Genomic DNA, 14,778 nt, shown 5'->3' with positions numbered 1-14,778 from the left:
GATTATGCAAAAATGTTTTGTGGAACATTAATATTGTATCCTTATTTCTTTCCTCAGTTGAATCTGGCTTCTCAGTCTGTGTTAGAGGGGCTTAACGCGTGTTTTGACCACAGAGCTGAGATTTATGTTCCAGAATTGGGAATGAATTTTCATGTACAGCACAAAACTACTAAGATTTTTGGATGCCAGAATCCATACAGACAAGGAGGTGGAAGGAAGGGTCTTCCCAAGTCCTTTCTTAATAGATTTACACAGGCAAGCTTTTTTTGTTTGATTCAAATTCCATCATGATCCTATCTTACAGGTTTCTGACTTTATAAACACTCTGAAATATCTTGATTTTACAGGTGTATGTGGATCCACTGTCAGCAGAAGATATGAAGTTTATTGGGAATACATTGTTTCCTGCTATTGATAAAACTATTATTGCTAAAATGGTTGCTTTCAATAACAAGGTAAGCATAATTGAATTTATTTTCTGCAGAAGTAGGCAGAATGCAGTAAGATTAGAAAAAAAAGAGTCTGACATTATATTTCCAAGCATTTTTATAGGGAAGTATGTGGGTAAAAAAAGAGGGATGGAAATACACGCAGAAGAAAGTAAAGAACACCGCTAAACCTGGTACGGGAATTCTTGTAGTGTAACTATCAGATGCTTTTGTTGATATTTGATGAGGCACTGTTTTTCACAGAAGATAAAACATACATACATAGGAGAAAGTAATATTCTGTGACCTTAGGTAAAATATGTTGTGTCAGCATCATACTGCATATTCATTTATAAGAGTGCAAGAGTAAACTGTAAAATTGATCTGAGTGTTAGAGAAACAGTGGAGGAGAGACAAACTAAATCAAGCTTTAGTTCCTAAAATACCTTCAGCAAAGTAAATTCACTGTGCTCTTTCAGTCGTCTTTACCTTGTAAGCAGTGCCAAAGGCAGAAGTTCAGTTGACACTTTAAAAACAATATTTGGAGACCAGTTTGTGGGTGGAATAAAAGGTTATTTTTTTGATTGCTACTCTTTTTTTTTTTTTCTTTTTTCTTCAGATTGAAAAGGAAGTAATGTCTGAAAAAAAGTGGGGACAGAAAGGAGGACCCTGGGAGTTCAATTTACGTGATCTTTTCCGCTGGTGCCAGCTTATGCTTGTTGACCAGTCACCAGGATGTTATGATCCAGGCCAGCATGTGTTTTTGGTATATGGAGAAAGAATGAGAACCAGAGAAGACAAAGAAAAGGTGAGCCATTGTACTCCTTCATTTCTCTTCAGATGGTCAGGACATATTTATAGAAATCAAAATATAGATCTCCAATTTGAGGACTCCTTGCAATTAATTTGTAGACATTTATATTTTAAAAAAGAAAAATAGGTTTGTTTGGGGTTTTGAGGTTCAATATAGATACCTGGTTCCCTTGCTGTTTGAAATACCAATCAATTTAGTATAAAAACAGCTGATGTAAATGAGGTCGAGTAGAATAACCTAGGACTTATAATAAAACACATCATATTATTGTGTGTTTCTGTGTTGGATAATAATGTTTGCTGCCTACTTGACCCTCTCTTGTTTAGAAATCCTGTGCTTTTGTTTAATTTCACGCCATTAAAATGGTATTAAACTGAAAAGTCAGATTGTAAAACTGGAGTTACTGGCTGTATGACTGGATATTTCCTCATGGGTTTTCTGCTCCCTGTAACATTGTTATATTTTTTTGTATTGCCAAAGTGCTCATTTATGCAGTGAATTCTATCCCAGTACTTTGTTAGAGAGAGACATTGCTTACAGTATTTCAAGTCTCAGGAAACTGATTAATGAAAGGGTTGCTCTGGGCAGCTCACGCTGACATTGCTTGCTGCACTTCTAGTTAAAGAAGCTTGTGATTTATGGTGTTAGTTACTGTCATACAGCTGCGGAGCTGAGAGGAAAAGATACTTCAGATGTAAACCTTTAGAAGTGAATCTTTGGAACGGTGGATAACTGAACTGATAATTCTCTTTTTGCGTTTGAACTGTTCCAGGTTATTTCTGTATACAGAGACATTTTTGGCCAGGAGGCTGATGTGTATACAGGAACCAGGGAGTTTCACATCAGTCCGTATAATGTTCAGGTAAACTGTTGACAAGGGATTTTGTGGTGCGATAGGGAAGGAAACAACTCGCGGAGCTAAACTCCATTTGCCTCCATCTGTCATCCCTTTCAGATTGGTTATTCAGTTCTTTCTCGTGGCAATTACATTCCTCATTCTGGCAGAACTCTCTCACTTCTGCATCACTCACTGCAGTCTCTGGAGTCCATAATGAAGTGTGTGCACATGAGCTGGATGGTGATCCTGGTGGGCCCAGCAGCTGTTGGCAAAACCAGTCTGGTGGAGCTGTTGGCCCATCTCACCGGCCATCGGCTGAAGATTATGGCGATGAACAGCGCAATGGATACCACTGAGCTCCTGGGTGGATTTGAGCAGGTCAGTACTGCTTTGGCAGTATTTCTCCCTCTTACCTAGTAGTGGCCAGTCTGCTGTGAGTTTAGTGTTTGTAAATGGAGCCTTGGCACCACGTTGTTCTGCGTGAGCTAACTCCCTAATGGCCTGTTTGCAGGTTGATATCAACAGGCCATGGCAGCGCCTCTTGGAAAAGGTGGAGAATGCTGTGAGCACAGTCATAAGGGACAGTCTGCTCCTGGCAGAACTTTGTGCAGATGATGCTGAACTCCTTCTGCGTGCATGGAGCAGTTTCATCCTGAATTACAAACCCAAATCTCTGGGGGAAGGAGGTGGAAGTGTTACAGCTGAATTAGTGAGCAAACTGGAGGGAATACTTGTACTTACCCAGCGACTGAACAACAAAATAAATTCTTACACAAAGGCGGGTATGTATATTGGTTTTCCTTTTTTGTTTGTCTTTTAAAATCATTGTTTAAAATAAGGCATTGATACTCATCAAATTTCATCTAATGGGGGAGAAGTGATGCAGAAAAGTACCTGTTTAGGGAGTAAAGTGCCAATCTGTTTTATATTTCTTTCTGCTTGCAAACCTTTTCTGTTTGCATGGATTTTGCCTGTGGGAGGCTACTGAAGAGCTGGAGCCTCTGCTGTTATGTTCCCCTAAAAAGTAGGAAGCATCCATGTTTATTAAAAAAATAACTACTATTTTTCTTGAATGATGCTAGAAGCTATTTTGTTAATGTAAGTCTCAGTGTAAGATGTTTCCTTTCAGAGTTTGCTCACCTGGTAGAAGAGTTCCGGCATTTCAAGCTGCAGCAGGCCCAGGCTGCTGCCTGCAACAGCCATGGCACTTTTGAGTGGGTAGATGGGATGTTGGTCCAGGCCCTGCAATCTGGAGACTGGCTGTTAATGGACAATGTTAATTTCTGCAAGTAAGAAATTTTAGTGGCCTTGTTTCAGTGAATCCTTTGACTTCCCTGATTGACTTCTGAGTGGCTCACAACGGAATATTTTGATTTGCTAATACTCGGGAGCAATAACTTAGATTTTCTGGAAGCCTATCTTCCTTCTCAGACAGCTTAGCATTTGCAAGTTTTCCTGCTACCTCATAAAGTAGTTAATTGTTTGGCTTTTGCTTAAGATTGGTATCATTTTGATTGCAGATCTGACAGGGGTCAAATTGGTACCTTTTCATGACCACATGAATTTATTTTGCATGTAGCCCTTCTGTGCTGGACCGCTTGAATGCTTTGCTTGAACCAGGAGGTGTTCTGACCATGAGTGAGAGAGGTGTCATAGATGGCACGATTCCTACAATAGCGCCTCATCCAAACTTCAGGTACTTATTTCTGCTTTTTGGTTTTTTTCCCCCCCCACCCCACTTTATCAAATAGCAGGTTTAGAATAAAAATGTCATCAGTGAGCCAGTCTTCTGATCTTCTGTTATTTTGAACATTGTTCAGTGTGCCATGTAGTGTAGTGACACTCTCACAGGGAAGAAAACTACACTGTGAGCATATAAAAGGCAGCTTAAGGAGGCTTTGCTTTATATCCCTGTTGCAACACAAACTATTACACAAGAAAATTCATAGCAATGTGCCTCTGCCTTGATTTTGCATTTCTAATTTAGGATTTCAGTACTTCCCTGTTTTACTGTAATGAAATTCAGGGTATGTGCATTGAGGATAGTGAAGTCTTGAGATATGCTGGTTATGAAAGCTGGTATATGGGCATAATAATTTTCTTCCCAGCTTTTCCCATCCCATAAGTAAGTTTGAGTTTCCTGCAGTGACAGGACTTAAAAAAACCCCAACAAACCACCCAAATTGGCAGTCTGTCCTCTCAGACCTGAAGTCTCTGAGGAAGATGGGATGAGATGGTAGCAGGTTTCTGTATAATTCCTACCTGTTATATATTTGTGACAGGGATATTTGAGCTGATTTGCTCTAGATTCTCTGAATTGGAAACATTTTTGGCTCTTCAGAAACCTGTTTTCACTGTGTTGTATCTCAGAAGTACTTTTTCCTCCTTGGTTTTAAGCGGTGTCTACTGATAGTATTAACTACTTGGATGTTGGATACTTTGGTTTTTAAATAGCAGATTGATTTGAAGCTGTTGCTAAGACTTTTTAAAAAGTCTTCATAGCTCAGAGGCATAGTCTAACTTGTATTTGTAAGTGGGTAAATGATAAAACAGACATAAGTCAGATAATAATGAGTTAAAAGTCATGGAGAATATCTGTGTCTAATTGCAAAATATAACTATTCATACAGATTTTTCATTTAAATTCAGTAGCTGTCTCTGGATTTCTAGATGTTGTGTCCCCATTTTTATGAAGATGGAGATTTTTTTATGCAGAAGCAGATTTGGTGGTTCCAGAGGGATAGTTTAAGGACCTAAGTTGCATCTTCAGAATTTAAGGCAGTTGAAATGGATGATTGTTGTAGGTCCATTCCAACTTTAATTCTTCTTTTTCAATATCCAACAGACTTTTCCTTTCTATGGATCCAGTTCATGGGGAAATATCCAGAGCCATGCGGAATCGTGGGATTGAAATTTACATTCCTGGGGAGAATGATGGAAATATGTTGGACAGTCTGGATTTGAAGTTACTTCTGCATGGCTTGGGTTTAGTTGGAGATAGTGTCTGTGAAGCACTTCTGGCTGTGCATTCAGAAACCAAGGCAGCAATAGCAGGTAAAAGAAGTCTGTTCAGTATTTTTTAGCAACATGGGCTCATTACATATATATGGATTAAGTTTTTACTATTAAACCCTGGTTATTTTATTGTGTTATGTGCTCATATAAGCAAGCGCATTAAACAAAAAAACTGTGATCAGGTACTTTTGGGTTGGTTGTTCACCTTCCCAGAAAGTAGACTCAAGTCATGAAAAAGGGGTAACTACAGTGCTTTGTTAAAGGAACATCAGACACTGGCAAATGTCTGGTGTCCCTTGCTATCAGGAAGGCAATGTATTCGAAGTCAAAATCAGCAAAATGGAGTTTGCACAAGTTGTACTTTGCAGCTGAGTTTCATTCATCTCAGATGTTTCATGTTTTATTTTGAGCTGGTCATCTGTTATTTACAGTCTTGTAAGATTTTCTTGTCAACCTTGGAAAGAATCCATTCAGCTTTCAGGTGAAAAGTATATATTTGTTTTGTATCATGACACCTGAAGTTGTGTTTGTCAGATTAAAGGGCTGACAGTTGCCAAGCATTTGTATCACTCTAATTGCTGTGTATCTTTCAGGTTCTGTGTCATCTTTGTCACCTTTGCTTCAGGCTGCTGTATTAATTGTGCAGCAAATAAAAAGAGGTCTTGGGTTAGCAAAGTCTTTCTACAGAGCCTGTTGGGAAGTTTACGGCCGCTCACAACAACTTCAGATTAACCAAAAGGTAAAAATCCTGTATTTGAAAGATTTTCTTAGATCATCTAGATAAGTGAAAAATATAACTTGATGAGGCTGGTGTTTGAGATCCTCTGTTTCTTAAGTGCCTGAGCAAGAGACTGATGAAGATAGTGCTCTTGGAGAGATGAACCAAACAATATCCTGTATGGACTCAGAGGCTTGTGGTTTGTCACAGCTTCAGCTGAGACTTTGGGATGTTCATGCTGATGCGTCTGCAGCCTGTAAATCTGTGCACACTGTCATCTGTAGACACATTCACTTCCTGTTTGAAACTGCACAGGAATATTTTGGTACTTTAATTGTGTCTATTATATCATGTTTGTAGAAGATTTGGTCTATAATAATTTTGTAATAAATACGTGTAACTAAAGAGTTTCCTGAGTTGTGGTGCTTGAATGCATGTTTGAACGTGACTCTGAACTGCCTTTTTGGTTGTTTGTTGTAGCTTGTGTTAGAATTGGTTACGAGGCATGCTTCTTCTCTGGCTTCCCCTGGCACTTGGGGTGAGTCCTTGCTGGCAGTGGGATTGTGGCCAGACTCCCTGCCTTCGGGTCTGTTTGCAGCTGAAGACTCGCTCCTTTCCACAGTCCAGAGTGATGGACAGGTCCTGATGTATTGTCTGCACAGACTAAACCTCAGAAACTGCAGGTAGGCTGGAAAACTTTTTTTTTGGTCTAGTAAATGAGAAACAATATGTGTGAACTATTCATGGTATGTCATTGTTCATAACAAAATCCTATCTTCATCAAATTGTGCAGATAGAGACTGTGATTATCATACTCTGTATCTGTGTTCCTGTTACTGTTCCACACAACCACTGCAAATGAAAGTTTAATTATTTACTGCTTTATTCTTAAGTCTTCTAAATACATTTAAAATACTTTTTAATCTTCGGTAAGTGCATTTGACTAATTTTGAGAGTTGCTTAGCAGAAAATGTGAATGCAAACGCTGGGTTTAGTAGGTAATAAGAGCCCCAAAATATCTTCCTCCAGTTTCCTTCTAAGCTTTAAAAAAACCTGAGCACAGAACTAGTTTAAAGTATACTAAGGATTCTCTGGATTTCCTGTTTTCATGTAATCAGTTATTTATCAGTAATTTTAGATCCAGTAGCTTCAGCTAAAAACACAAATTTCCTCCTTCAGACAGAGGTGTCTGAAAGAAGCAGATGCCTCTGTGCAGGGGGTATATGAAATAAGTTTTTAATAGTTCCTTGTGCAGTATAGCTGTTAATTTTTGCAACAGTGGTGCAAAAACTTGCTTCTGCTTTCTTTGCTTAATAACCTACTCTGGACAGGTGCTGTGGGCTGCTTCCAGTGAAAGAACAAGCTGTGGAAATTTGTATTAGGATAAGAAGTTGAAATTGTAAACTCTTTAGCAAAATGCTGTGTTGTTCGCTATTTTTATTCAGTTTTGTTGTATATTTTTTACTCAATGACACTTCATATATTTGTCTTTTTTAATTTAACTTTGTATATCATTCTGATGCACAAATCAGTTAGACTTTCTCAGTGAAATTCTGTGCATGTTTTCTTGGCATAGTGCATGAATTTTTGGCAACAGTAAAGTCCTAGCAGTAGACACTACCAACTCATTTGAAGTTGGAAACTGGTTTTAAAGCTAAATAAAGGAAGAAAGATCATTGCATTGCTATACTGATGCCTAAAGATGGCTGCGTAGTTTGACCTGCAAAATATATTTGTTCCTGGATCTGGCAGTTTGAGCCCTTGATTGCTGGAATTCTCTGTGTTTCAGGACATTACCAGTGACTCTGGAAGATCTTAAGAAAGTTAGGCAGTCCACTAATCCCGAGAGTCTCAAGTTCAGTGCTGTTGAGATAGATGCAAACTGGATGGACAATATGGAAGTACTCCATGCTTCAGTGAAATTGTTCATAGAAAAGGCAACTAATCAAGATTGGAAACTAAGAATTAAATGGCTTAACTCCTTAGCCAAAAATCTGCCACAGGTGCTTGGTATGTAATCATTTAACTTTGTTTTGTCTGAGGGCTGAGTTGTTCTGTTTTTGCAATTTGTAAGTTCTATGAAAACATCCTGAACATTCAGGACAGTAGCTGAGATGAACTATTCAGTTATATTACAGAATTAATTGCATTAAACTCATGGGGCATTTAGTCCAAATAATAAAAATAATTCACACATTTATCTTTCAGATAATTCACACATTTATCTATGGTCTGAAATCTCCGACTATGGTGTCCCTATATTAATTGCTTCCCCTTTATTTTGCTGTCTTTTCAGGCAGGTGGGTCTGTAAAGTAGAAAATATGTAAAAAATTGCTTTAATGGAAGCTGTGCTGTTTTTTTTCTTATTGTAAATAAAATACTCCCCCCCCTCCCCCCCCCCCCCCCCCAAAAAAAAAACAACGACAACAAAAAAATAGATGTATTGAGAGGAAGATTTGAAGGTATACATTTTTGGATTTTTACAAACCATTTTTTACCAGCGTACACGTAATCTCACCAGTTCAGCTAGAATTCCTTGTAGTATTTATGTCTTCATCTGTAACATTCTGGTGCTTTTCAGACCTTTTGGAGCTAATAAAAAAATATGACCAACCAGCATATCCAGAGGGCATGCACAGGTTTGATTCAGTCTGCTTGTGCTGGCTCGGTTGAAGCTATTTTTCTTGATTTGTACTAAACACTCTTTTATGCCCATGTTCTCCCCTCTTCACTTGCAGATTCAGTGCGGATTCAGCTGGAAGCAGGTGCTGTAGCCCTTGGTTGTTTTTATGCCAGTCCCCTGTCATCTGGAGTCAGTAACATGATCAAGTTGCTACAGCCAACTATGACAGGTACTCCTGAAAAAGATGGATGTAAGACATTGTTTCCTTTATTTGTTCTCTGAAAACTCTGCAACCCTTCTTAGGAAATGTATGTAGCAAAACAAAGGCTAAATTCACAATATAGTTGTTGCCTTTGTCATGAAAGAAAGTACAACAAAGAAAACAAATAAGAAATTACAACAAATACAAACATTCTTGCTGTCTAGAACAGCAAATAGGGCAATTGGATGGATTCATACTATTCAAGTTAGAGGTGAGTGCTCTGTCCATGAGTCCTGGCTGTGTATCTGTGACTCAGATGTATTCCTACAGCTCAGAGTGATGTTCTGAAGAGTGATTCAAGTATTCACTGCCTTTCTGACTTGATAATATAGACACCCTGATCTTTTTTTCCTCAGGATTTGTGTTAGCACATCTGAAACCTAGGGCTTGGCCTGTAATTTTCCCTTGATGTTTTGTGCAGCTCAAATCTGTGACTTCCTCTCCAAGCATGTTAGGTGCATGAAAGCTGAATGGGCTATGACATGACACTGGGCTATTATGGATGGTCCTGGGTGTTTTGCCTGGACTGTGAGCCAGACTTGAGTTTCTGGGCTCTGTTAGGGTACTCTAACCCCTGTTTATTGTCACTCTTCTGTTTTACAGAACCTGCAGTCAGCTTTAATGCTTTTTTGTTTGGATATCTGGAGTGAGATAGTTTGCCTTCCTCGTAGGGTGCTTCTTTCTTTCCCTAATGTTCTTGCATAGGCAGGGGGGATCAAGAAAAGAACTGAGTATGTCTCACTGTTGTCCTGTCTTGTCTGCCTTTCCAGATGAACATGTGATGCCTCTGGACCCAAGATGGAATATGCAGTTTTTGGAGATCATTAGAAATTCAATGAACTTTGATACAGAAATGGAACACACAGACCAGCTTCTTATGCTTTTGAAGTCTGCAGCAAATCGGTGGGTTACAAAAAAAAACCTTGTCAATCCTTGTGCCCAATGCCTGTAATCAGTGCTGGGTAAATACTTGAGGTGTCTGCCAGGTGTGATTTTAGGTTTTGATAGATGTGATCTAGAATATCAGCAGAGGTTTTTGTATGGGTATTTAAATTCTTCGCTTCTGTTTTCTGTAGATGCACACTAAACACAATCAGTTCATACAGGAGCAGAGCTCCTAACATTCCATACAGGCTGCAGTTCTTCAAGGACAAATCAGAACTATGGCATAAAGCATTGAAGAGGCAGAAGCAGCAGTGTGAGATCTGACAAAACTTCAGTAGTTGTCCTGCTTTTGGATTTGGACTGTTATTCCTAACAAGATTTAAAAGTACACAGATTTTTAAGTTAAAAGCATAAGGAAGCAGCTGCTCACATATCCTACAGGCCATGGTGTTGCACCTGTTCAGTAGCTCACTGGTATTTCCTTCCTGGTGAAGTCAGGAATCTGCTCCTTGTGAAGCTTGCTTCTACAGAAACCATGTTCAAGCAATTAATTGTGTTGCACCTTGTACTTCTTCCGTAATACTCTGAATATATTATGTCACTTTGTAGTTCAAACACCATGTTGAGGTTCACTATTCTCATAAGGCCAAGGTTTAAAACAGATTGCTAACGACTTTTTTTTTTTACTTCAGGGCAGTGTTATTTCTTGACCGAGAAAAAAGAAGTTACATTGAGAAGAGTTTGATTGCCAGCAAGAAACCAAGAAACAGTGTCTTAAGAATGTCTCTAGATTTCCACAAGAGTGGGTTGATTTTTGCTGTTCCTTTTAGTTATGTAGTCAATTTGAAATATCGTTCATTTGCATTATTATGGAAAGTGTGCTTAAACATGGTGTGCAGAGAAAGAATACGTGAATGTAAAGCAGTCAAATGAGAACTACGGTGGTATCTAGCACATTATTCTTAAATTAGATGTACCTTAGGCTACACCATTTATGTCCAGCCTCTAAGAGGTTATCAGTGAATATGATTTTTCTCTTAATTAAAGAAGCTTCAGGGTAACAGTGGAGAGAAACTGGAATAGCATTCTGTCTTTAATAAGAATAACCAAATTCTTCAGATGTGATTTTGTTTTATGTAAGTAGGAAGTTTTAGTTCTAAAACAAAGGGTAAAATTTAGTGATGAGGTCAGTGTGCTGCATAGATGCAATTGATCAAGGAATCCCTCATTTTGTTTTTTTTAAATATATATATAAATTGCACAGATGTAATAGAGAATTGTGAAAATAATGAAGGACTACTTTTATTGCTTCATTTCTTGGATCTTTTTAGGTTGTGTTTTTTTCCTCAGTCATAGAGAGAGGTTCTAGTCATCAGAAGTTGACCCGTATGTGTCATGTAATGTGGTTGGAATATTCAGTCTCTACCTTTCTTTTCCTGTTCCCCAAACCTCAGATCCAGGAAGTTACAGCTGTCTTCCTCATGGAATTGTGGTCAACCTTGCTGCTTTCTTTGAACTTTGGGATGCATTTGCCCTTCACTGGGTGAAGTCTACTCAGGTGGCCTTAAGTGATGATGACACACATGATGTGAGTAGACTTTCCATAGTACATTTATGGAAGTTAAATGAAATGAGATTATGTGCAGAGCACTAATTTTAGTTTCAGGAACCATGAAATAAACTGCAGTGCTTCTGTTTGTATTCAGAATATGCCTAGCAGTAGACAAATGATCATGTTTGTTTCAGTGGCTGTGTTTGTGCTCTCTAATACCTGCTTAGGATGGCATGAACTGTGCTGTAGGAGTGCCTGTTTCTCTCCTCTGATGATAGAGTATCCATTTCTACCTGTGATAAGAATGGACAGCTGACATACAGGGCCACAGAGGTGGTTCACTTCTCCCTCTTCCTTTTCAGACCATGAATATCATTTTGCTCAAATCTTAACATTGTAGACTTGGTGCAGGGATTGGTTTGTTTTGGCTGCTGTAGTTCCACCTGCTGGTGTGGTATTTTTAGAGTCCTGATTGTGTAGCACTAAATACAAAACACTGTGGGACTCTGAAGTTAATAAAAGTGCTGGTGGTTTTGCTGTTTCTCCTGCTTGAAGCAGGAAGTATTGTGTGACCTCCTTGGCTTGTTCCTAGGTTTTGTACTGCTCGCTGTGGCGGGACCGGTTCTGGGCCATCTCTGACACGGTCACCGTGGATTCATCAGGGCTGTCACTCCTGGCTCTGCACTGGCACTGGGTTATGAAACATCTAATTGACAGAATTCCTCAGATGCTTATTGGATCAGACCAGAACAAGTGAGTGGCTTTGTTTGGTGGCTTTTGATGTGTTTCTGTTAAATGGCTGTATGCGTGACTCTTTTCTTTAGTATTACAGCTACTTAGCATTGTTTAGATTAGTGTCCCAAGTTGTGTTCCATTAGTGATGCAGATAACAATGTATTGAGTAGATGTTAGTTTTTAAAATTTGTGTTTCCTAGCATTGTGCTTCTGCTTGCTCAAATGATCATCTAGAATTTTTACCCCTTTAATGAAAGGATGAGAGAATGACTTCCTTATGCATCCTTTTGCCTTATTTCTCAAACTTACTGTTAACTGTGGGCTTCTTTTCTCCCATCTGTCCCTCCCTTTTTAAATTTTTTCTTCCACAAGGATTTCCAGGGAAATTCAATCTGTTTCACAGCAGATTCAGAACTGTTTGGTCAATCCTGATGGTATTTCAGCCAATATGAAGATACTACAGAAGTCTCTAGGAAGACCCCTTCCTTTTAAGGTATCAGTACTCTGTTTGCAAAGGATTTGTATTTCCAGCAATGTCCAGACAGGCTTTAATATATTTACAGCACTTGCTTTCCAGGACAGGAAAACCACAGCTGTTTTGTGTTTGCTAGGTTGATTAAAAAGAAAATTTCAGCACATGTTAATGTACATATCTTTGAGAAATATATCAGTTATCCAGATACAGCATTTCTACTATTAATTATGCTATATATGGAAAATATTTACTTAATACATTGGGGTGCCTGAGTAATAAAAATAGTACTCCTTGCTCTGTTTTGGAGATTTGTGAATATCAATATGCCACTGGCTTATTCAGTGAACATACAAGTATTTAGAACTGCCTGTGCACTTCCTTTTATACAGCATAGGGTGGGGCTGCCTTATGACTCCCCAAAACAAGATCTATTAACTTTGACAGTTTTGGAGTTTGCTGTCAATATATTTCAGAACTTGTTGTAATTCAATTTAAAAAAATCAGTAATATTTTTAAAGAATACAAGCCCCCGTTTAAAAGGAGAGCACAAGTAGTCATGTGCAGTCATGTTGGTGACTGGTACTTAGACCTTGGTTTTTATGACCTTATCTCTCAAGGATACTCAGCCATCAAAAAATGGACATAAGTTACTTTGTGAAACTGAAGAACTTTCAGTGCTTACCAAGAATTTGGAGAGATCCAAATGTATTTAGACATCCTTAGGTATCTAATGTATCTAAGCATCCAAATGTATTTAAATTGCAGGTGTAAACTGCAATTTCTTGTAAGTGACAGTAGCTCCTGGTATTTTTATATTATTTTGTGTATTTATTGCCATTGATTTAGGTAAGTTACCAAGTTGAAATACTACTTGTCTGTATGATCTATGTAGTTTCTTATGAAGGAAAAAAAAGCAAACTTCACAAGGAGGACAATTGTAGCCACCTGTTTCAATTTCTGTCTTCCTGCTGTATTGAGTCAGGCTACTAAAGAATTATTTTTAAGCTGTTGTTTCAAGCTGGTTATATATAGCTGTACTTTAGTTGTGTGCATGTGAATTTGAAATCTTAGTTTTGTCTGTAGTCACAAATCCTGTTTGTGTTTTGTTAATGCTTCTGAAACAAATTGTTCTTCTCGTGTTTCCAGGATAAACTGGGCATGGAATGTTTTTCTCAGTTAAAAGCTCTCAGCAAACCACTGAACATCTTGGAGCTAAGATTGGCCTGTGGAGAAAGTAGGTGGCAGGAAAAAATGTGCTGTGTGAAAATTGCTGCCACAGGAGTGAAGATGAAGAAAGCACTGCTGCAAGCTGATGGCCTGATAATAAGAGCCAATCATTTAGAAGATGTTAGTCTGGGTAGGTAACTCTTGTGAAGAGCTCAGCAGGATGATTGCTGCATTGTCTCCATTCTTTTGTACACAGATGCCAAGGATGTTAAATGTTCACTGACAAGAAGCATAGTACATGCATTTATGTGCCTCTTATATTCTGTCAAACAGGTCAGCTACAGATATTTTTGAAAGCTGTACATTCACAGCTGAAAGCAGAAGGAGTCACATACAGTTATTCAGAAGAAAGGCTTCCTGAAGACACCATCTCCAACCAGTTAGACCCTGCCCTGCTAAACCAGCTCTGCAGTGAGGTTCAGCTGTGGCCTGCAATGGAATACATAGGGGTGCTCTGGCAGTACAAACTAACAGCAGATTACGTGGCCAAGGCTTGTGCAAGAAGGTATGAAGAAGTTTGGAGAAAGAACTCCTATATTTCTTTCATATTATTCCAAATCCCTAGCTAGAAGCTGTAGCTTTGGTGCTTTACATCTGCATGTAAATCTGTGTATGTATCTGTAATTTATATATACACCTGTGTGTATGTGCATATGTATCTATGCAGCACACAAATATATGTGTATTAGGAGTCAACAGAAGATGTTTATACCATTTTGCTGAGGGCTACTGCAGAAAAACTGAATTGGACCTGGAGACAAAGGAAGTAGACTAGTGTTTGTGCATCCTTTTGTGTAAACTATACACACATAGAATCACAGTTTAAATTAACATTATTAACTTTAAAAATGCTAGTGTTGTTTAAAGGGGCCAAATGTATTTCTTTCAAGGGATGGTAAACCAGACTAGAAACCAAGCTATTCATTTATGGATTTCAATGAAAGTAATTTTTTGTGTAACAAGACTCAGCATCACTGTTTCACTCTTGAATTCAGCAAAATTCTGACTTTTCACAAAAGCTATTAAGCTAGAAAACGGTTTGTCCCTAAATGTTTTGCTCAACATGGAGCTTATAGCTACAGGAGATTGCACTTTCCCCCCTTTGTGTTGTGTTTAGATTTTGTTTTGTTTGAAGGATTCAAGTTTTTTCAGTATAATTTGAGTTCTTGTTTGTCCCCAATGTTTGAAACGCTGCCATTTTAAAC

The 14,778-nt window shown here is 38.4% G+C and overlaps 1 protein-coding gene across 1 annotated transcript in view; it reads left to right on the top strand.

Annotated features, from left to right (window-relative positions):
- MDN1 (midasin AAA ATPase 1) overlaps nucleotides 1-14,778 on the top strand; it is a 93,551-nt gene that overhangs the window by 41,662 nt on the left and 37,111 nt on the right. The window contains exons 38-57 of the mRNA XM_062489876.1: nucleotides 58-255; nucleotides 348-455; nucleotides 1,048-1,236; nucleotides 2,015-2,104; nucleotides 2,198-2,458; nucleotides 2,592-2,862; nucleotides 3,210-3,369; nucleotides 3,660-3,776; nucleotides 4,926-5,134; nucleotides 5,689-5,834; nucleotides 6,294-6,496; nucleotides 7,603-7,823; nucleotides 8,553-8,666; nucleotides 9,470-9,602; nucleotides 10,277-10,386; nucleotides 11,039-11,172; nucleotides 11,729-11,889; nucleotides 12,244-12,364; nucleotides 13,493-13,703; nucleotides 13,847-14,078. Coding sequence (XP_062345860.1) covers nucleotides 58-255; nucleotides 348-455; nucleotides 1,048-1,236; nucleotides 2,015-2,104; nucleotides 2,198-2,458; nucleotides 2,592-2,862; nucleotides 3,210-3,369; nucleotides 3,660-3,776; nucleotides 4,926-5,134; nucleotides 5,689-5,834; nucleotides 6,294-6,496; nucleotides 7,603-7,823; nucleotides 8,553-8,666; nucleotides 9,470-9,602; nucleotides 10,277-10,386; nucleotides 11,039-11,172; nucleotides 11,729-11,889; nucleotides 12,244-12,364; nucleotides 13,493-13,703; nucleotides 13,847-14,078 — 3,389 coding nt within the window. The remainder of the gene's footprint in view (nucleotides 1-57; nucleotides 256-347; nucleotides 456-1,047; nucleotides 1,237-2,014; nucleotides 2,105-2,197; nucleotides 2,459-2,591; nucleotides 2,863-3,209; nucleotides 3,370-3,659; nucleotides 3,777-4,925; nucleotides 5,135-5,688; nucleotides 5,835-6,293; nucleotides 6,497-7,602; nucleotides 7,824-8,552; nucleotides 8,667-9,469; nucleotides 9,603-10,276; nucleotides 10,387-11,038; nucleotides 11,173-11,728; nucleotides 11,890-12,243; nucleotides 12,365-13,492; nucleotides 13,704-13,846; nucleotides 14,079-14,778) is intronic.

The sequence above is a fragment of the Cinclus cinclus genome, chromosome 3 (genome assembly GCF_963662255.1).
Source record: "Cinclus cinclus chromosome 3, bCinCin1.1, whole genome shotgun sequence".
Lineage (NCBI taxonomy): Eukaryota > Metazoa > Chordata > Aves > Passeriformes > Cinclidae > Cinclus > Cinclus cinclus.
Note: the sequence above shows the minus strand (reverse complement) of the source record. Positions and strands in the feature narration are given on the sequence as shown.